The following is a 22,998-nucleotide window of genomic DNA, read 5'->3' on the forward strand; positions in this document are numbered from 1 at the left end:
AGCCATTGAAGAGGAGTGGGACAACATTGCACAGGTCACAATCAACAGCCAGATCAACTCTATGCAAAGGAGATGTGTCGTGCTGCATGAGGCAAATGGTGGTCACACCAGACACTAATTGATTTCTGATCCACGCCCCTACCTCTAAGGTATGTGACCAACCGATGCATGTCTGTATTCCCAATCATGTGAAATCCATAGATTAGCGACTGACTTCCTTATATGAACTGTTACTCAGTGAAATTGTTGCATTGATATTTTAAGTATGTTCAGTAAATTTGCATTCAAGGACAAGGCTGTAGGTTTATTTAAATAATTGATGACAATGCTTGTAAACATGCAATGTGCAGGTCAACTTGTTCTTACTGTAAATAAGAGCATTTCTCTACATTGACAAGTACTTTAGGTGGTACATTTTATTTCAGAAACATGGCCTTAATACACCAGATAATGGATTCCAAAGCCCCAAAGGAGTTGAACAAGTAGATAAAATGCATTTTGTAAAAAATACAAGGTTTGCATATTTATCTGAGAATCTTAAAACGACTGACTGGCAATCCCATACATTTTAAAATGTATGGCACCCGTCCACCACCAAGGCACATTGATTGAGAGGCTATTTACTGTAGCTGTGCAGTTTATCGTCACCGGTTGGTGAATAAAGTTAACTAAATCTTTCCACCATGAAATGCATTTCCTATCAACTAAACAATGCTTGAACAAGTGCCATCATAGCTGAAACATTTTCAAATACGTCTAATGGCCTGTTGAATTGCAGTGATTATTCGCCAGTATCACCTTACTACAGCATTGGCATGCTATATTAGGTGCTAATGTAAAGCAACATTCTATAAATGTTGCACTTACTACTCTACTCTCAGAAGTTGCTCTTTGCTTTTCCCCAATGTCAAAAGCTTCCTTATTACTGAACAAAGTGTTACCACCCCCTGTACAGGGTTGGGTGGGTTACTTTCTAAATAATCTGTTAGTTACTAGTTACCTGTCCAATTGTAATCAGATTACTTTTACTGTACGATTACTCCACTCAAACTTTTGTTTTCTTCATTAGTCCACTGTTGATACAGTTAATGTTTTTCATGTCAGCAGTCAAATTAAAGAGATTGGACTTTCAAGATGCACTTTGCTTCGCTTCTTGAATGTCCAATATCTTAACTTGACTGCTGACATGAAAAACATTTTGGAACTGTATGGACTAATGAAAGAAGTTAAATGGGTTTCCATCACATTTAACTCTACTGATAGTTCTCAAACGAAGTTGGGCATTAGCGTGCATGTGACATTTGCTTTGGAGCCTGAAATTATCAACGTTATCACATTTCTGTCACAATCACCACAGAAATGCAATGTATCACGTAATCACTTTGCCCAAAAAGTGAGATGAGTTGTAAGGCTTGGTGTTTATTCCATTGCGTTGGTAGACTGCAGATGTTGACGGCTTATGGGAAAGTTGCCCTGCCCAGCATGGTGAGAGATGGCTGAATTAATGGAAGTGGCAGATCACTCCTTGTTCCTTCCTGTCAATGTTGGTAGGGCTTTGGGTAGTTGGTAGAGAGCAAGACCATGCTATGCACAAGCAGAGAGACCTCTGACTCTGGGACATAGAGAGAGAGAGGCATGAGGACAATAAGCCATATTTACATCAGTCTCCCCCCACAGAAAAACACTGTCGGGAGAGAGACACACAGAGAGAGAATAGATACCTTTCAGGCGAGAGGAGAACTGGAGCCACTGTGAAAGCCATTCCAGGCACTGGTCGATGTTGAGACTGCCAGAGTCAAGCCCCCTGACATAGCAGGCCTGACAAGACCAGGGTCGAGTTATCATCAATATGATACATCAATGTAACTAGTGGCAAATTACTAGTATTTGATGACGGAGTGCATTCTGAAAGTATTCAGACCCTTTGACTAGGGCTGTTGTGTTGACCGTATTACCAGTGACCGTACATTCAGTGTATTACCAGTGACTGTTTAGTCACGATAATTAGGCTTCTCCAAGCTCTGATGCTGCTGATGGTCATTAGTAGTCTACCAAACTTGCTAACTGCCTGGGACTCAGCACTCTATTGTCCCTGTAAATCACTCTGACATCAATGCAAATGTATTCGAAAATCTAAAACACTTAGAGCTCATGTTGCGCCACATTTCTATAGGCTATGCAATTGCTGAGAAAACACAGTGATGGCCTCTACTAAAAAGAGGATCCCATCAGCTTTTTATAGGCTACACATACTATATTTATTTCTCAACTTCTCTAATATTAAGCACATTGCTTATCTTTACAACAGGAGTATAGCCTACCTACCTGGCTGGCATGAAATTAAACCACGGGGAAAAGCGTCCTCCATTCGCTCTAAGTGCATAGACCACATGTATTTTTTTTCCCATGCCCCTGTTTCGAGACAGGTACATGATAATGGACTATTCTAAAATCAAAACAATCACATTTATTTAGTATATGTAAAGACGAGATTAAATCAAGAACAGTCTGATGGGCGACAATATTAGCCTATCACTTGTGAATGACTCCCAGCATAAGAAACAATGCCTTTTTGCAACTTACATTTTTTTTGTCACACACTTCATGTAACCTAGCCTATATGTCTTGATAAGGTTATCAAAACTAAAGTGGCCAAATGACTTTAAAATTAGGCACATTTAAGCTGCTTTACAAGGGACATAGAGCCGGACTGCCATACATAAACAGTGCGTGAGTTTCAAGTTTGGGTAAGATTATTTTCTATAATAACAGCATTACATGCATAATTGCATTTGTGGTCACTTGATAATGGTGATTTCCAATGGAACATTCACGCTTATAGCATAGTGCCATGTGCGCATTGCTGTGCTAATGTGATGAAATAGCCTAAGTTTATAAACGTTCTGATCTGTTGCGTCAGCCACATTGCATAAAAAGTTTGATGCTAGTGGTTGTATTAATTTGGGATCGATCGCATCCCACAACCTTCCCAGACGGTTTGGAATACATCTTGCACAGAAATGAATAGATAGACTTTTGTACTATGGGGGATAGTAGATTCACATTGGCTAGTGCTTTTGCTGTTCGTTAGGCCTACTTATCTTGCTTGCTGACAAAGTAAATGTGGACATATCTTCACTATGCTCCTTGGAATTGGATAAGGATGCGTGCAGTGGCGTCCCCGATCTGTCTGTCTTCACCTGTAGCCTTTGAGAGAGACCCGATCACGTGATGGAGAGCCATGTGAGTGAGCGGTGCTTCGAGGCGCGCACCACTAAGGGATAAGGGCAAAACGCAGCACTCTGGGCCAAGGCACAACGGCCACTGGCTGCAAAAGGCATGGATTTTTTTGGGGGTGCATTACGGCCACACAAAGGGGATGCCGCCATCATTCAAGGCATTATCAAGTGCTTGTCAAATTGTGACAGACTTATGACGTGTGTACGGCCTGCTCAAAAAACAAAGCAGAGCTCATGCAGTTCAAGTGACTTTTTTCAAATCATTAGTCGCATCATGCAGCCTTGCAATATATTAAAAATCAAAACCTATAGCCCAATGTTTGTAGAACTAAAGTTACATTAACTCTTAATTAAGCATCTCGCAATACCTGTTTTTGTTAATTGAAATTTCCACTACACCATTCAACAGAATAGCCACATGAATTAGTGTAGCCCACAGCCATTTGGCATAGCCAGATCAGGACCAAACATAAGGACAACTCAGAGTATGCTATTCTGAAATAGATTACATTTTCTTCATATCATGCTTCTTTAGACCTGTAAAATAAATGACAGATTTATTGTGAAGGTGTAGCCTATAATACATGGATTTTAGACTTTTTAAATTATAGATGTTCCAAAGGTCTGCATCAGTGGCTTGTAGGCTTTGTGTGGAAGCCAGGACATGCTAAATGTGTTTGTTAATTAACGGTCAATTACTGTGAGACTGACTTGAACCTCACCGGCGACAATTGTGACCGCCACCCTTGACTTTTTCCACATTTTATTACGTTAGCCATATTCTAAAATGGATTACATGTTTTTCCCCTTTCAATCTACACACAATACCCCATAATGACTTTTTTCATTTGTGCAAATTTATAAAAAAGAGCTGAAATATCACATTTACATAAGTATTCAGACCCTTTACTTTGTTGAAGCACCATTGGCAGCGATTACAGCCTCGTATGACGCTACAACTTTGGGCCACCTGTATTTGGGGAGTTTCTCCCATTCTTTTCTACAGATCCTCAAGCTCTGTCAGATTGGACGGGGAGCATTGCTGCACAGCTATTTTCGGGTCCCTCCAGAGATGTTCGATTGGGTTCAAGTCCAGGCTCTGGCTGGGCCACTCAAGGACATTCAGAGACTTGTCCCGAAACCACTCCTGCGTTGTCTTGGTTGTGTGCTTGGGGTCGTTGACATGTTGGAAGGTGAACCTTTGCCCCAGTCTGAGGTCCTGAGTGCTCTGGAGCAGGTTTTCATGAAGGATCACTCTGTACTTTGCTCCATTCATCTTTCCCTGGATCCTGACTAGTCTTAGTCCATGCCGCTGAAAAACATCCCCACAGCATGATGCTGCCACCACAATACTTTACCGTAGGGATGGTGCCAGGTTTCCTCCAGATGTGACGCTTGGCATTCAGGCCAAAGAGTTCAATCTTGGTTTCATCAGACCAGAGAATCTTGTTTCTTATGGTCTGAGAGTCCTTTAGGTGCCTTTTGGATAACTCCAAGTGAGCTGCCATGTGCCTTACTCAGGAGTGGCTTCCGTCTGGCCACTACCATAAAGGCCTGATTTGGTGAAGTTCTGCAGAGATGGTTGCCCTTCTGGAAGGTTCTCCCATCTCCACAGAGAAAGTCTGGAGCTCTGTCAGTGGCCATCAGGTTCTTGTTCACCTCCCTGACCAAGGCCCTTCTCCCCCGATTGCTCAGCTTGGCCGGGCGGCCAGCTCTAGGAAGAGTCTTGGTTGTTCCAAACTTCTTCCATTTAAGAATGATGGTGGTCACTGTGTTCTTGGACCTTCGCTGCAGACATTTTTTGGTTCCCTTCCCCCAATTCCTTCAACTTCATTGCTTGGTTTTTGTTCTGTCAACTGTGGGACATTTTTATATAGACAGGGGTGTGCCTTTCCACATAATGTCCAATCAATTGAATTTACCTGATGTAGACTCCAAGTTGTAGAAACATCAAGGATGATCAATGGAAACAGGATGTACCTGATCAACTTCGAGTCTGGGTCTGAATACTTAAGGTGTTTTATTATTTACAAATGTATACAAACCTGTTTTTGCTTTGTCATGGTGTATAGTGTAGATTTTATGAAAAATCCATGTAATCAATTTTAGAATAAGACTGTAACGTAACAAAATTTGGAAAAAGGGAAGGGGTCTCAATACTATCCGAATGCACTGTATGAATCAGATTACATGTAGATCTTAAGAATGAGGTCCAGTGATGTGCACTGACCTGTCTCAGCTCTGAGTCATCCAACTGGTGCAGGCCATGTCTGCTGAGAGCACGGTCCAGCTGTAGCAGCTCTATGCCGTGGCTGTTCAGTCGAGTGGCAATCATGGGAGTTGGGAGACGGGGAGTCAGGAAGAACAGGGGACAGAGTTGCCTCTGGAGACAAAGAGGCTGACAGTTAGCCCAAAGTATTGGGACAGTGATACATTATTTGTTGTTTTGACTCTGTACTCCAGCACTTTGGATTTGAAATGATACAATGACAGATTAAAGTGCAGACTGTTAGCTGTAACTGGAGGGTATTTTCATCCATATGAGTGAATTGTTTAGAAATTCCAGCACTTTTTGTACATAGTCCCCCCCATTTTATGGTACCAAAAGTATTGAGACAAATTCACTTGTAGTAAAAAGTTAAATGTAGAAGTGTTTAAACATTCTATTCTTATTTAGTGACTTTAAAATTACTTACCATGATGTAGTCCTTGTGTGCTATGAATATGGGACCAAATACTATGTTTCACTACTTAATACACAGAAGTGAATTTGTCCCAATACTTTTGGTCTCCAACAATGGGGGGACTTAGTATGTTCAAAAAGGGTTGTAATTTCTAAAACGATTCACCCGGTATGGATGAAAATGCCTTCAAATTAAAGCTGACAGTCTACACTTTAACCTCAGTCCTTGTATTATTTCAAATCCAGAGTATAGAGCCCCAACAAAAGTGTCACTGTCCCAATACTTTGAGCTCACTGTATGTTGTGTTTTTCTGACGAGGCAAATCCAGTAGGTCTGATATCATACCGTAAACCCATGGACTCATTTTTCAGGGAATTTCTGAATAAAAAGACTTCAAGGAAGCACTGACCATCTGATCTGCATTCATTCTCTTGATACCCAGGGGAGATCCAGAAAACAAGTCTCGAATTGCCTGGATGTCAGATATGTTAGGGTGTATCCCACTTTGCACCTAAAAACACAAGGACCGGTCAGACATCGGTGTCTAGAGGCCTTTATTAGCTGCATTACAGTTACCTATGGAAAAACATATCCATATTTGCCCAACAAAATGTTGGACAGTGAACACATTGGAACATGGGAGTAACATATGCAAGGGAGTGGTTTAATTGTTCTGTATCCTTCACCCACCTTGTTGCAGAGGTCTAGTAGGCGGCTGTCTTTGACATGTGAACCTGCACTCTCAAGCCCCTTCAGCACTGCCCAGTGGTGTTGGGCCCTGTGGGAATGGTTCATTCCCTGGAACTCTGTCTGCTGCTGGGGGGTCCAGAAGTGGCGGATCAGGAGCTGGCGGGGGAAAAGGTACCTGGTTGTAAAAAGGAGAGGGAAGCAGAGAGGAGAAAGATGGAAGAGGGGCAGAGGATTGCAGGAGGAATATGTAAGGCAGGGATATGGAGGGGAGACATGACACATGGACAAAGAGGGTTTCAATACATTGTAGGGGGGCACAATGTATTATCCTTGAAGGCATAAATGCACAAATATTTATTGACCTTTTAACTCCCATTTAATTGATCATTAAGATATTTGCTAACTGAATACGAGTCAAAGGAGGAGGATGTTGAGATGACTTAAGTGAACTCACATTAGTACAAACACCAGGTAGTTGGCAAATGGAGGAATAGCAATTAACAGCAGCGGAATGGCTTTAATCATGTCTCTGCGAAACTGAGAAACAAACATAGAAAAGGTTACCGTTTACATGCTAAGGAGAACTTTTCAGACAATACTACTACTAGGCAGATTATCAAGACTTGTTATTCAAGTGTATGCCCTAGCCTCCACCGACCTGCCTGAGTTTCTCCATATCACGATAGGTTAAGTCCTGGACTTTGACACTGTTTGTGAGCATCCTTGTTTTTATCATCTTCACCTCTTTGGCATCTTGGAAAAAGAGCTGAAATCCTGAAGAATGGTAATATAAAAGATGGCTTCATTGCAATGGCAGCACAGAAGCTGTCAGAAGCCAAATTAACAAGGCTACATCTTTGTGTTTCTTTTGCCTTCAAACGTGAAATCTTATTGGTTGACTGAATCCAAATTTTGCTACAGTATGGTAGATCTGTATAAATAGAGATGCCAAACATCAAAGGCTTGATGACGAATCAAAACAATTTATGTACCCACTTATGAGAGTTTAACATGGTGCTGTGGCGAGCTGAGTTTTTACCTTTCGTAAAAGTGCTATAGAGAACATAAAAGCAAGGAAAACGTCTTTGGAGGAAGTGCTCATATTTGGCATTGGCCCTTTGAAGCCTGGACACAACTTGCTGGCCAATCCCTAGCCTGGATTTGGAGGATGAGCAGTGTCTATACAGCCGCAGTCTAAAAGACATAACAAAAAAATGGTAATGAAAGTACATTACATAACCAAAAGTATGTAGACACCTGCTTGTCGAACATCTCATTCCAAAATGATGGGCATTCATATGGAGTTGGTCCCTCCTTTGCTGCTACAACAGCCTCCTCTATTCTGTGAAGGCTTTCCACTAGATGTTGGAACATTGCTGTGCGGACTTGCTTCCATTCAGCCACAAGAGCATTAGTGAGGTCGGGCAATTAGGCCTGGCTCGCAATCGGCGTTCCAATTCATCCCAAAGGTGTTTGATGGGGTGAGGTCAAGGCTCTGTACAGGCAGGCCAGTCAAGTTATTCCACACCAATCTCGTCAAACCATTTCTGTTTGGACCTCGCTTTGTGCACAGGGGCATTGTCATGCTGAAACAGGAAAGGGCATTCCCCAAACTGTTGCCACAAAGTTGGATGCACATAATAGTCTAGAACAGGGTTTCTTAAACCTTTTCGGCCTGGGACCCAAATTAGAAATGTTGTGTTTTCCTGGCACCCAAGCTTAGGAAAATATGCAACTATACGTAAATATCAGTACAGTTCATTGCCCTTACGCCGAAAACAAATGCAATTTAGAGAAAAACAAATAATGAAATATCTATTCATGTTTAATTTCCCCATTTTAAAAACAGTTACATACCTGTCTTGGTTGGAACTGTTGCTGTTAAAATACAAGCAATTTCCATTCTGAACTGGAATAAACTGATTGATCACATCACACATAAATAACAGAACACACACACAGGCTTTATGATAGGGTTGTACTAACAGTACAGTACTGTAGAAATTATTGTTGAAAGAAAGTCTGCTGGAAATGTTGCTGTAAAAATACAATACATATTTTATTCTTAACTGGAATAAACTGATTGATCACATCACACAGATGTAGACCAGAACACACAGTCCTAATGAGAGGTGTGTGGCTGGTTGAAGTTTCCAACAAGCATGTCTATTCTGGGATCAGTTTTTGACAGTGTAACACTGAGGTGATGCTCAGCATTGACACTGTTTCAGTACTTGAGAACCCTGACTTGCATAGGTATGTGGTGCCAAACTGGATCTGAACATCTACTGTTTTCTCAGTCAGGCAGGAGACCACTTCCTGCTGCAGATGAGCAACCCAGAACTGTGTTCATCTCAAAAAGCATCTTGCTTCAATCAGTTTATTCCAGTTCCGAATAAAAAGTATTACTTGTATTTTAAACATCAACAATTCCAACCTAGACTAGTTCAACAATTTCTACAGTAAGATGTACAGCAGGTCTGATCATTTTTCATCTGTACTGTTACTGGGGATTGCATCAGTAGCTAGCTAGGTTGCTTTGGCTAATGTTAGCTATCAGCTGTGTACAAGGCCTGGGGATTGTTTGAAAGAGAAACGTACATCTACTACTATGAGCGTTAGTACCTCCTTATTTCTGCTTATCATCACCTGTTATAAAATTACAATGCCTTGCTAGCTGACTTAGTTTTCCACTGTTAACTGAAGCATTCTGCCATGTTCTGAAAGTACTCCCTGGGTTTAGCATCATTCTGTGGATATTAGGTCAGGACGTGTCGTTTTTATTAATTTGTTTGTTTTGAGATACTCATTACTAAGCACTAACCCCACCCACATTGTGTGCGCTCCTCGTTATTTCTCAAAGTTTGTATGGAACAGAGAAACTCATCGGTGCGTTTCATTACAATTGAGCTCAGTCAGAATTCGTGGCTAGCATAAGTCCATTTGATGAGTGATGAAGAGTGGGAATGACAAGTCAGTGTCTGAAATCGCATCATCTGCAGCTGAACGACAGCGCTGCATCGAGTGTGTCGCGGAGTGATCTTCAAGAAAACTGCAGAAAATGGATCCGGTAAACCTCGAAGCACAAGGGCATCTCCCACTCGCGCAGCTGCCAAATCAATTCCCGTAATTAATTAAATAATTATAAATGTATTCTGACACGTCGCGACCGATACTTTAATAAAGGCTGGTCTAGAATGTTATTGTATGCTGCAGCGTTAAAATTTCCCTTCATTGGAACTAAGGGGCCTAGGCCGAACCATGAAAAACAGACCCAACGCATAGGGGTAGTTAGCGTTCTCCTGGCATCCTCCAAACCCAGATTCGTCTGTCAACTACCATATAGTCACTTTAACAATGTTTACATACTGCTTTACTTATTTCATATGTATATACTGTATTATATTCTACTGTATTTTAGTCAATGCCACTCCAACATTGCTGTCCTAATATTTATAGATTTCTTAATTCCATTATTTTACTTTACATTTGTATGTATTGTTGTGAAGTGTTAGATATTACTGCACGGTTAGAGCTAGGAACAAAAGCATTTTACTACACCTGCAATAACATCTGCTAAATATGTGTATGTGACCAATAAAATGTGATTTGATGAAGCGTGATTCATCACTCCAGATAACCCATTTCCACTGCTCCAGAGTCCAATGGCAGCGAGCTTTACACCACTCCAGCCAGCCGATACTTGGCATTGCGCACTGTGATCTTAGGCTTGTGTGTGGACGCTCGGCCATGGAAACCCATTTCATGAAGCTCCTGACAAATAGTTATTGTGCTGACGTTGCTTCCAGAGGCAGTTTGGAACTCTGTAGTGAGTGTTGCAACCGAGAACAGATTATTTTTTACGAGCACTTAGCGGTCCATTCTGTGAGCTTGTGTGGCCTATCATTTTGCGGCTGAGCCGTTGTTGCTCCTAGACGTTCACGCTTCACAATAACAGCACTTGCACAGTTGACAGGAGCAACTCTAACAGGGCAGACATTTGACGAACTGACTTGTTGGAAAGGTGGCATCCTTTTCCGGTGCCACGTTGAAAGTCTCTAGACTCTTTTGTAAGGCCATTCTACTGCCAATGTTTGTCTATTGAGATTGCATGGCTGTGTGCTCGATGTTATACACCTGTTAGCAACGGGTATGGTTGAAATAGCCGAATCCACTAATTTGAAGGGGTGTCCACATACAAACATAACATATGGGATAGCCTGCAGAGTTCTCTTACTATCCAGGTCTGTGCCCATCAATTTGAACTTCTACTTTAAAAAATCCACCTCTCCAGAAACAAGTCTCACCGTTGCCGCTTGCTATAGACCACCTTCTGCCCCCAGCTGTGCCCTGGACACCATATGCAAATTGATTGCCCCCCATCTATCTTCAGAGCTCGTGCTGTTAGGTGACCTAACCTGGGACATGCTTAACACCCCGGCCATCCTACAATCTAAGCTTAATGCTCTCAATCTCACACAAATGATCAATGAACCCACCAGGTACAACCCCAAATCCGTAAACATGGGCACCCTCATAGATATCATCCTAACCAACCTGCCCTCCAAATACACCTCTGCTGTCTTCAACCAGGATCTCAGCGATCACTGCCTCATTGCCTGCATAATGTAATGGGTCTGCGGTCAAACAACCACCCCTCATCACTGTCAAACGCTCCCTAAAACACTTCAGCGAGCGGGCCTTTCTAATCGACCTGGCCCGGGTATCCTGGAATGATAGACCTCATTCCGTCAGTAGAGGATGACTGGTTATTCTTTAAAAGTGCTTTCCTCACCATCTTAAATAAGCATGCCCCAAAAAATGTAGAACCAGGAACAGATATAGCCCTTGGTTCACTCCAGACCTTGACCAGCACAAAAACATCCTCTGGCGTACTGCATTAGCATCGAATAGCCCCCACGATATGCAACTTTTCAGGGAAGTTAGGAACCAATATACACAGGCAGTTAGGAAACCAAAGGCTAGCTTTTTCAAACAGAAATGTGCATCCTGTAGCACTAACTCAAGGTTCTGGGACGCTGTAAAGTCCATGGAGAATAAGAGCACCTCCTTCCAGCTGCCCACTGCACTGAGGCTGGGAAACACTGTCACCACCGATAAATCCGCAATAATTGAGAATTTCAACAATAATTTTTCTACAGCTGGCCATGCTTTCCACTTGGCAACCCCTACCCCGGTCGACAGCCCTGTACCCCTCACTGCAACTTGCCCAAGCCTCCCCCATTTCTCCTTCACCCAAATCCAGATAGCTGATGTTCTGAAAGAGCTGCAAAATCTGGACCCCTACAAATCAGCCGGGCTAGACAATCTGGACCCTCTCTTCCTAAAATTATCAGCCAAAATTGTTGCAACCCCTATTACTAGCGTGTTCAACCTCTCGTATTGTCTGAGATCGCCAAAGATTGGAAAGCTGCCGCGATCATCCCCCTCTTCAAAGGGGGAGACACTCTTGACCCAAACTACTCTTGACCCAAACTGCTACAGACCTATATCTATCCTACCCAAGTTAACAAACAGATCACCGACCATTTCGAATCCCACCGTACCTTCTCCGCTATGCAATCTGGTTTCCGAGCTGGTCATGGGTGCACCTCAGCCACGCTCAAGGTCCTAAACGACATCATAACCTCTATCGATAAGAGACAATACCGTGCAGCTAAATTCGACTTGGCAAAGGCTTTCGACTCTGTCAATCACCACATTCTTATCGGCAGACTCAACAGCCTTGGTTTCTCAAATGACTGCCTCGCCTGGTTCACCAACTACTTCTCTGACAGAGTTCAGTGTGTCAAATCGGAGGGCCTGTTGTCCAGATCTCTGGCAGTCTATGGGGGTGCCACAGGGTTCAATTCTCAGGCCGACTCTTTTCTCTGTATACATCACTGATGTCGCTCTTGCTGCTGGGGATTCTCTGATCCACCTCTACGCAGACGACACCATTCTGTATACTTCTGGCCCTTCTTTGGACACTGTGTTAACTAACCCCCAGACAAGCTTCAATGCCATACAACTCTCCTTCCGTGGCCTCCAACTGCTCTTAAATGCAAGTAAAACTAAATGCATGCTCTTCAACCGATCGCTGCCCACACCTACCCACCCGTCCAGCATCACTACTCTGGACGGTTCTGACTTAGAATATGTGGACAACTACAAATACCTAGGTGTCTGGTTAGACTGTAAACTCTCCTTCCAGACTCACATTAAGCATATCCAATCCAAAATTAAATCTAGAATCGGCTTCCTATTTCGCAACAAAGCATCCTTCACTCATGCTGCCAAACATACCCTAGTAAAACTGACTATCCTACCGATCCTCGACTTCGGCAATGTCATTTACAAAATAGCCTCCAACACTCTACTCAGCAAATTGGATGCAGTCTATCACAGTGCCATCCGTTTTGTCACCAAAGCCCCATATACTACCCACCACTGCGACCTGTATGCTCTCTTTGGCTGGCCCTCGTTAACCCACTGGCTCCAGGTCATCTATAAGTCGCTGCTAGGTAAAGCCACGCCTTATCTCAGCTCACTGGTCGCGGTCCAGCAGGTATATTTCACTGGTCACCCCCAAAGCCAATTCCTCCTTCGGCCGCCTTTCCTTCCAGTTCTCTGCTGCCAATGACTAGAACGAACTGCAAAAATCACTGAAGCTGGAGACTGATATATCCCTCACTAGCTTTAAGCACCAGCTGTCAGAGCAGCTCACAGATCACTGCACCTGTACATAGCCCATCTGTAAATAGCCCATCCAACTACCTCGTCACCATATTGTTATTTATTTTGCTCCTTTGCACCCCAGTACCGCTACTTGCACACTCATCTTCTGCACATCTATCACCCCAGTGTTTAATTTGCCATACTGTAATAATTGCCACTATGGCCTATTTATTGCCTCATCCTACCTCATTTGCACACTGTATATAGACTTTCTCTATTGTATTATTGACTGTATGTTTGTTTATTCCATGTGTAACTCTGTGTTGTTGTTTGTGTCGCACTTCTTTGCTTTACCTTGGCCAGGTCTCAGTTGTAAATGAGAACTTTTTCTCAACTAGCCTACCTGGTTAAATAAAAGGTGAAATAAAAAATAAAAATACAATCATCATAGAGTATTTATAGTGTATGGGACACGATTTAACCACACATTCAAGTCCATTATAAAGTAGTGTTGTCTGTATGACAACTCAAGACAGAAAAGTAGCCTATAATACTAGTTTGGTCAAACAACTGTTTGTGTCGCACTGCTCCCATGATGGTTGTCATGCCAAACATCAAGAAATGGCAAGTCAGCTGTGACAGCACTTGGACAGATCTGGAACCAGGCTAGTGCTTACTTGCCCTATGTTGTTGTCAGTCTCTTTGGTTGGGCGTTGCCAAAGATTTGCCGAGATAGGACTGTTAAAGTGCCACAAAACAGTGGCTCGACAATGACTACACAACATTAAGATACATTCATATAAAGTTTTGAATGAGTTGTCAATACCTTGCTCGAGAGGTGGCCTTGAAAGAGGAGCATATTACTGTAAACCCATTAGGTCGGATTCCGTAAAATGCCACAGCCAACCCACCGCACACCCCAACACAGAACATCGCCATTTTTAGGAAGGGCAAACTACCCGTTGCGCTCTTCAGCAATTGGCTGTATGATTACCGTAATGTACCTACTACAATGTTACTTGTTCAGCTGACTGCAATTTGTTGCTACTTTCTTTATCACAGTGTTGAGATAATTGATGATGAACAGAGAGGAAAAGGCAGACCTTAAGTATTAGATCCCCGCTGTTATGTGGATGCTTTACATTTTGCATATTGTGATACACAGATGCATGTACCGTTATGGACAACGTTTCTCAGAAAATCTGTTCTGAGATCATTTTCTTGTTTCAACTAATCGATCTTTATCATCATAGATGTGTGCTATTGGCTCTGCAAAGGAGTACTTTGTCAAACATATTCAGGGCACAATTTGTCAAATGAAAAGTTTTACATTGAATGCCATTTTATTGATCAAGCATCACCAGAGCCAGATACTTTTTTTACATATAATGTATGTGGACACCCCTTCAAGTTATTGGATTTGGCTATTTCAGCCACACCCATTGCTGACACATGTATAAAATTGAGCACACAACCATGCAATCTCCATAGACAAACATTTACAGTAGAATGGCCTTACTGAAGAGCTCAGTGACTTAACGTAGCACAGTCATGATGCAACCTTTCCAACAAGTCAGTTCGTCAAATTTCTACCCTGCTAGAGCTATCCACCCGGTCAACTGTAAGTGCTGTTATTGTGAAGTGGAAACATTTAGGAGCAACAACGGCTCGGCTGCGACGTGGTAGGCCACACAAGCTCACAGAACGGGACCGCCGGGTGCTGAAGCGCGTAAAAATCGTCTGTCCTCGGTTGCAACACTCCAAACTGCCTCTGGAGGCAACGTCAGCAAAATAACTGTTTGTCGGGAGCTTCATGAAATTACTTTCCATGGCTGAGCAGCCGCACAAACAGGTTTTCTGGAGTGATGAATCACGATTCACTATCTGGCAGTCCGATGGACGAATCTGGGTTTGGTGGAGTCCAGGAGAACGCTCCCTGCCCCAATGCATAGTGCCAACTGTAAAGTTTGGTGTAGGAGGAATAATGGTCTGGGGCTGTTTTTCATGGTTTGGGCTAGGCCCCTTAGTTCCAGTGAAAGGAAATCTTAACGCTACAGCATACAATGACATTCTAGACGATTCTGTGCTTCTAACTTTGTGGCCACAGTTTTGGGAATGTCCTTTCCTGTTTCAGCATGACAATGCCCTTGTGCACAGAGCGAGGTCCATACAGAAATGGTTTGTCAAGATCCCATCAAACACCTTTGGGATGAATTGGAACGCCAACTGCGATCAAGGCCTAATCATACAACATCAGTGCCTGACCTCACTAATGCTCTTGTGGCTGAATGGAAGCAAGTCGTCGCAGCAATGTTCCAACATCTAGTGGAAAGCCTTCCCAGAAGAGTGGAGACGGTTATAGCAGCAAAGGTGGGATAATGATTTTGGAATGAGATGTTTGACGAGCAGGTGTCCCCATACTTTTAGTCATGTAGTGCATATACTTAACCAAAATATAAAACGCAACATGTAAAGTATTGGTCCCATGTTTCATGAGCTGAAATAAAAGATCCCAGAAATGTTCCACACACTAAAAAGCTTATTTCTCATTTGTTTACATAATTTTTAGTCAGCATTGATCCTTTGCCAAGATAATCCAGGTGTGGCATATCAAAAAGCTGATTAAATAGCATGGTCATTACACAGGTTCACCTTGTGCTGGGGACAATAAAAGGCCACTAAAATGTGCAGTCTTGTCACACAAAGAAAGGTTTGGTCATACGCACATCCTTAAAAACATAGGTGCTGAACTTATAAAGAACAAGTAGGGCGCACACTGTTAAAGCTCCCAATTCACCGCTTTATTGACGTTTCGATACGAAACAGATCTTCGTCAGGTCAGAGTGCTCACTTCCCAAAATATACACATTTCACGTCACATGACCATTCCGCAAATGAAAAATGGTGGGTGTGGAAACAATTCAATTCACTTTTGTGCACAATCAATCATAATGAATCACAGAGGTACATATGGTCATAAAGGATTACATGCAGTGCATTCGGAACATATTCAGACCCCACATTGTTACGTTCCAGCCTTATTCTAAAATTAATAAAAAAATGATCCTTTATCTACACACAATACCCCATAATGACAAAGCAAAAACAGGTTGACATTTTTGCAAATGTATTAAAAATAAAACATACCTTATGTAAATAAGAATTCAGACAATTTGCTATGAGACACGAAATTAAGCTCAGGTGCATCCTGTTTCCATTGATCATCCTTGATGTTTCTACAACTTTATTGGAGTCCACCTGTGGTAAATTTAATTGATTGGACATGATTTGGATGCCAAGTATCACGTCTGGAGGAAACCTGGCCACATCCCCATGGTGAAGCATGGTGGTGGCAGGATCATGCTGTGGGGATGTTTTTCAGCAGCAGGGACTGGGAGACTCGTCAGGATCGATGGAAAGATGAACGGAGCAAAGTACAGGGTGATCCTTAATGAAAATCTGCTCCAGAGCGCTAAGGACCTCAGACTGCGGCAAAGGTTCACCTTCCAACAGGACAACAACCCTAAGCACATAGCCAAGACAATGCAGGAGTGGCTTTGGGACATGTCTCTCTGAATGTCCTTGAGTGGCCCAGCCAGAGCCCAGACTTGAACATCTCTGCAGAGACCTGAAAATAGCTGTGCTCCCCATCCAACCTGATAGAGCTTGAGAGAAGAATGGGAGAAACTCTCCAAGTACGTGTGCCAATTTTGTAGCGTCATACCCAGAAGACTCGACCCTGTAATCGCTGCCAAAACTGCTTCAAAAAAGTACTGAGTAAAGGGTCTGTATACTTAGGTAAATGTGATTTTTAATTTTTTTTTAATTGCAAAAATGTCAACCTGTTTTTGCTTTGTCATTATGGGGTATTGTGTGTAGACTGAGGGGGGGAAACTATTTAATCCATTTTAGAACAAGGCTGTAACAAAATGTGGAAAAAGTCAAGGGGTCTGAATACTTTCCAAATCCACTTTACATACAAATGGGACCTCCACATCCGGCTTTTTCACCTGCGGGATTGTCTGAGACCAGCCTCCCAGACAGCTGATGAAACTGTGGTTTGTGCTCATTGTCCTCACCAGGGTCTTGACCTGACTGCAGTTTGGCATTTGACTGACTTCAGTGAGCAAATGCTCACCATCAATGGCCACTGGCACGTTGGAGAAGTGTACTCTTCACGGATAAATCCTGGTTTCAACTGTACCGGGCAGATAGCAGACAGCGTGTATGGGGTCATGTGGGCGAGTGGTTTGCTAATGTCAACATTGTGAACAGAGTGCCCCATGATGGCGGTGGGGTTATGGTATGGGCAGACATAAGCTACAGACAACGAACACAATTGCATTTTATCGATGGCAATTTGAATGCACAGAGATACCATGACGAGATCCTGGAGGCCCATTGTCATGCCAGTTATCCGCCGCCATCACCTCATGTTTCATAATGATAATGCACAGCCCCATGTCGCAAGCATCTGTACAGAATTCCTGAAAACTGAAAATATCCCAGTTCTTCCATGGCCTGCATACTCACCAGACATGTCACACATTGAGCATGTTTGACATGTACCGCCTGTTCCAGTTCCCACCAATATTCAACAACTTCGCACAGCCATTGAAGAGGAGTGGCACAACATTCCACAGGCCACAATCAACACAGCCTGATCAACTATGTGAAGGAGATGTGTCGCACTGCATGAGGCATATAATTCCGGAATTCCAATTTGAGCAGCAGCAGCTGAAAAATGAGCTCCTACAAATATTGAAATTTACATGGTTTTTAGAGTTAAGTACATCGGAAAAAAGCTAAAGAAAACTGCAAGACTGAAGAGGAGAAAAAACAAGCAACAAACAAAGAAGATAGGCTTTTGAAAAATAACTATTTTTCATCAAATTGTAGTTATCTTAGCTAGCTGAATTGTTTACCAGTTGCTAAGCAGTTGCTAGGGACTCTTTTGGAAGAAGCTAGCTAGCTAACGAAGAACAACAAAGAATATCTAGTTAACAGAAGAAAAGAAAGAGAAAATCAGGACAGAAGAAAAAGGATATCAAAGTGAAACAGTTCTCTAAAGACACAAGAGACAATAATACAAGAAACAACACTTCTGTAGCTTGTCAACTATGTGTCTGTCTATCCCTGTTCTCTCCCCTCTGCACAGGCCATACAAACGCTTCACACCGCGTGGCCGCTGCCACTCTAACCTGGTGGTCCCAGCGCGCACGACCCACGTGGAGTTCCAGGTCTCCGGCAGCCTCTGGAACTGCCGGTCTGCAGCCAACAAGGCTGAGTTCATCTCAGCCTATGCTACCCTCCAGTCCCTAGACTTCCTGGCGCTGACGGAAACATGGATTACCACAGATAACACTGCTACTCCTACTGCTCTCTCTTCGTCTGCCCACGTGTTCTCGCATACCCCTAGAGCATCGAGCCAGCACTGGAATCCTCATCTCTCCCAAGTGGACATTCTCTCTCATTTGAATTCTCCTCATTTGAATTCCATGCTGTCACAGTTACCAGCCCTTTCAAGCTTAACATCCTTATCATTTATCGCCCTCCAGGTTCCCTTGGAGAGTTCATCAATGAGCTTGACGCCTTGATAAGTTCCTTTCCTGAAGATGGCTCACCTCTCACAGTTCTGGGTGACTTTAACCTCCCCACGTCTACCTTTGACTCATTCCTCTCTGCCTCCTTCTTTCCACTCCTCTCCTCTTTTGACCTCACCCTCTCACCTTCCCCCCCTACTCACAAGGCAGGCAATACGCTTGACCTCATCTTTACTAGATGCTGTTCTTCCACTAATCTCATTGCAACTCCCCTCCAAATCTCCGACCACTACCTTGTATCCTTTTCCCTCTTGCTCTCATCCAACACTTCTCACTCTGCCCCTACTCGTATGGTATTGCGCCGTCCCAACCTTCGCTCTCTCTCTCCCGCTACTCTCTCCTCTTCCATCCTATCATCTCTTCCCTCTGCTCAAACCTTCTCCAACCTATCTCCTGATTCTGCCTCCTCAACCCTCCTCTCCTCCCTTTCTGCATCCTTTGATTTTCTCTGTCCCCTATCCTCCAGGCCGGCTCGGTCCTCCCCTCCTGCTCCGTGGCTCGACGACTTACTACGAGCTCACAGAACAGGGCTCCGGGCAGCCAAGCGGAAATGGAGGAAAACTCGCCTCCCTGCGGACCTGGCATCCTTTCACTCCCTCCTCTCTACATTCTCCTCTTCTGTCTCTGCTGCTAAAGCCACTTTCTACCACTCTAAATTCCAAGCATCTGCCTCTAACCCTAGGAAGCTATTTGCTACCTTCTCCTCCCTCCTGAATCCTCCTCCCCCCCCCTCCTCCTCCCTCTCTGCAGATGACTTCGTCAACCATTTTGAAAAGAAGGTTGACGATATCCGATCCTCGTTTGCTAAGTCAAACGACACCGCTGGTCCTGCTCACACTGCCCTACCCTGTGCTTTGACCTCTTTCTCCCCTCTCTCTCCAGATGAAATCTCACGTCTTGTGACGGCCGGCCGCCCAACAACCTGCCCACTTGACCCTATCCCCTCCTCTCTTCTCCAGACCATTTCCGGAGACCTTCTCCCCTACCTCACCTCGCTCATCAACTCATCCTTGACCGCTGGCTACGTCCCTTCCGTCTTCAAGAGAGCGAGAGTTGCACCCCTTCTGAAAAAACCTACACTCGATCCCTCCGATGTCAACAACTACAGACCAGTATCCCTTCTTTCTTTTCTCTCCAAAACTCTTGAACGTGCCGTCCTTGGCCAGCTCTCCTGCTATCTCTCTCAGAATTACCTTCTTGATCCTAATCAGTCAGGTTTCAAGACTGGGCATTCAACTGAGACTGCTCTTCTCTGTGTCACGGAGGCTCTCCGCACTGCTAAAGCTAACTCTCTCTCCTCTGCTCTCATCCTTCTAGACCTATCTGCTGCCTTTGATACTGTGAACCATCAGATCCTCCTCTCCACCCTCTCTGAGTTGGGCATCTCCGGCGCGGCCCACGCTTGGATTGCGTCCTACCTGACAGGTCGCTCCTACCAGGTGGCGTGGCGAGAATCTGTCTCCGCACCATGCGCTCTCACCACTGGTGTCCCCCAGGGCTCTGTTCTAGGCCCTCTCCTATTCTCGCTATACACCAAGTCACTTGGCTCTGTCATATCCTCACATGGTCTCTCCTATCATTGCTATGCAGACGACACACAATTAATCTTCTCCTTTCCCCCTTCTGATAACCAGGCGGCGAATCGCATCTCTGCATGTCTGTCAGACATATCAGTGTGGATGACGGATCACCACCTCAAGCTGAACCTCGGCAAGACGGAGCTGCTCTTCCTCCCGGGGAAGGACTGCCCGTTCCATGATCTCGCCATCACGGTTGACAACTCCCTTGTGTCCTCCTCCCAGAGTGCCAAGAACCTTGGCGTGATCCTGGACAACACCCTGTCGTTCTCCACTAACATCAAGGCGGTGACCCGATCCTGTAGGTTCATGCTCTACAACATTCGCAGAGTACGACCCTGCCTCACACAGGAAGCGGTGCAGGTCCTAATCCAGGCACTTGTCATCTCCCGTCTGGATTACTGCAACTCGCTGTTGGCTGGGCTCCCTGCCTGTGCCATTAAACCCCTACAACTCATCCAGAACGCCGCAGCCCGTCTGGTGTTCAACAAGTTGGACATTCCCAAGTTCCCAAGTTCTCTCACGTTACCCCGCTCCTCCGCTCTCTCCACTGGCTTCCAGTTGAAGCTCGCATCCGCTACAAGACCATGGTGATTGCCTACGGAGCTGTGAAGGGAACGGCACCTCCATACCTTCAGGCTCTGATCAGGCCCTACACCCAAACAAGGGCACTGCGTTCATCCACCTCTGGCCTGCTCGCCCCCCTACCTCTGAGGAAGCACAGTTCCCACTCAGCCCAGTCAAAACTGTTCGCTGCTCTGGCACCCCAATGGTGGAACAAGCTCCCTCACGACGCCAGGACAGCGGAGTCAATCACCACCTTCCGGAGACACCTGAAACCCCACCTCTTTAAGGAATACCTAGGATAGGATAAAGTAATCCTTCTAACCCCCCCCCCCCCCCCCCCCCCTTAAAAGATTTAGATGCACTATTGTAAAGTGGTTGTTCCACTGGATATCATAAGGTGAATGCACCAATTTGTAAGTCGCTCTGGATAAGAGCGTCTGCTAAATGACTTAAATGTAAATGCATATGGTGGTCACACCAAGTACTGACTGGTTTTCTGATCCAAGCCCCTACCTTTTAAGAATTTGTTCTTATTAACTGACTTGCCTAGTTAAATAAAAGGTTAAATAAAATATTTAGCATATTCCCAGTGAAATACATAGATTAAGTCTAATGAATTTATTTCAATTTACTAATTTCCTTATATGAACTGTAACTAAGTAAAATATTTTAAATTGTTCCGTTTATATTTTTGTTCAGTGTATATTCGCTGAGCGTCACATATGTTGTGGCAACGTGATTGACAGCCAATGACATGGCTGATTGACATTGTAGGACACACCCACTTGATAAAACCATGTTTTGCAGTATTTCAAAGTTGAAGTCAATGTCCACTACAGCTATCTACACGCGCTCTTCCAAGTTCAGTTTACTAAAAAGGTGAATATTTGCTAAGTCTGGTTATTTTTAAAGGCGTTGCTTGGTTTACTTTTAAAAAATCTGTTTATTGCCAAGAGAAAGGCAACGTTTAAGAGCTATCATTATTATGCAGAATCATTATTTAAACGTTCCTAGCTAGTGAGCTGGCCATGCCACATGTTATTAGCTAGTATCAGGGAAAAAAACGTGCAAATTGGAAACTCAAACTGTAGCCAGCGGTTGAATGCATGATCATGGTGGTAACATTGTAAGCTACCTAACGTTATCTGAAAGATAATTTAAGTTTTCACGTGCTACCAGCTTGTTGAGTAAATTAGCTCGGTAACCTGGCTTCAGCGACCACCAGGCCACACTTCGAGGAAAGATGTCTACCATCCGATTTGGATCAACTTGTAGTCCTTCGAAGACTACTCTAGCAGAGACATTGCCACGCTGGAACGATGAGGAGGGGGAGAAGGCTGGTAAGAGTCAAATATACATTGCCTTTTGTATTTCAATCAATTACAATTTTTGATTGTTGGCTGTTAGGGACTTCTCATACTTTGATTCACTTTTCTCTGTCTGCAGTGACCTAATTGTCCTGCACGGATGTGATCAACTGACTATGACAGAGGCTTGAATACTGCACTTGCACCAAAGATTTTTTATAACTTAACCAAGATAGGCCACAGGTTGTTGTTTCCAATGGGACAAATGAGTCATGGTTGGCAGAGCCAAGCACTCGCTAGCAATATCCCATTGGCGCGTTCTAGTATGGATCTACATATTTCCGTTAGCGAACGCCTACTGTGAAATGCGCGTTTACAATAACTCAATTTGCGTTTGTGCTCCTAAACAGCTTGCTTTAAAAAAACATGTAAAAAACTATTTTGCAAAGGGTAAAGTCTATAATACATAGTCCACTCTGTTTATAACAGATTATAGTTTTTTGAAACAGAACTTTATTGAGATCAAATGTTTAATTGATGAGAATTTGCAGAATGTTGGCCAAAATCCACTGCCTGCCAGTGGGCTTCCTCTCACTACCATATTTGGCAGTGAGTGGAACCGCCAACTGGATGCTTCACGTTTATACATCCTG

The 22,998-nt window shown here is 43.8% G+C and overlaps 2 protein-coding genes across 4 annotated transcripts in view; one reads left to right on the top strand and one right to left on the bottom strand.

Annotated features, from left to right (window-relative positions):
- Positions 1 to 283: 283 nt before the first annotated feature.
- Positions 284 to 14,246, bottom strand: LOC106572492 (LETM1 domain-containing protein 1). Of its 2 annotated transcripts, XM_014146726.3 has the most exons (9): positions 14,118 to 14,246; positions 7,653 to 7,807; positions 7,272 to 7,387; positions 7,068 to 7,150; positions 6,614 to 6,788; positions 6,333 to 6,434; positions 5,470 to 5,622; positions 1,722 to 1,818; positions 284 to 1,612 (listed from the first exon to the last, which is right to left on the bottom strand). In XM_014146726.3, exons 1-9 carry the CDS (start codon positions 14,228 to 14,230, stop codon positions 1,539 to 1,541), a joined length of 1,068 nt encoding a protein of 355 aa, XP_014002201.1. In that variant the 5' UTR covers positions 14,231 to 14,246; the 3' UTR covers positions 284 to 1,538. The 2 variants fall into 2 exon arrangements, with proteins under 2 accessions (XP_014002201.1, XP_045552200.1); XM_045696244.2 differs by lacking the exon at positions 1,722 to 1,818.
- A 7,565-nt stretch (positions 14,247 to 21,811) lies between these two features.
- Positions 21,812 to 22,998, top strand: part of gtsf1 (gametocyte specific factor 1) — a 20,437-nt gene continuing 19,250 nt past the window's right edge. For both annotated transcript variants that reach the window (XM_045696245.1, XM_045696246.1), the window contains exons 1-2: positions 21,812 to 21,917; positions 22,218 to 22,378. In XM_045696245.1, the coding sequence (XP_045552201.1) occupies positions 22,282 to 22,378 (97 nt within the window). In that variant the 5' untranslated portion in view covers positions 21,812 to 21,917; positions 22,218 to 22,281. The remainder of the gene's footprint in view (positions 21,918 to 22,217; positions 22,379 to 22,998) is intronic.

This window comes from Salmo salar, chromosome 15, assembly GCF_965601325.2.
Source record: "Salmo salar chromosome 15, fSalSal1, whole genome shotgun sequence".
Classification (NCBI taxonomy): Eukaryota; Metazoa; Chordata; class Actinopteri; order Salmoniformes; family Salmonidae; genus Salmo; species Salmo salar.

Coding starts and splice junctions, on each gene's coding strand:
- LOC106572492 (XM_014146726.3), bottom strand. CDS start 14,230: ATGGCGATGTTCTGTGTTGGGGTGTGCGGTGGGTTGGCTGTGGCATTT. Junction 7,151..7,271: donor ATATGGAGAAACTCAGGCAG/GTCGGTGGAGGC, acceptor TTTGTTTCTCAG/TTTCGCAGAGACATGATTAA. Junction 6,789..7,067: donor TACCTGGTGTTTGTACTAAT/GTGAGTTCACTT, acceptor TTTTACAACCAG/GTACCTTTTCCCCCGCCAGC.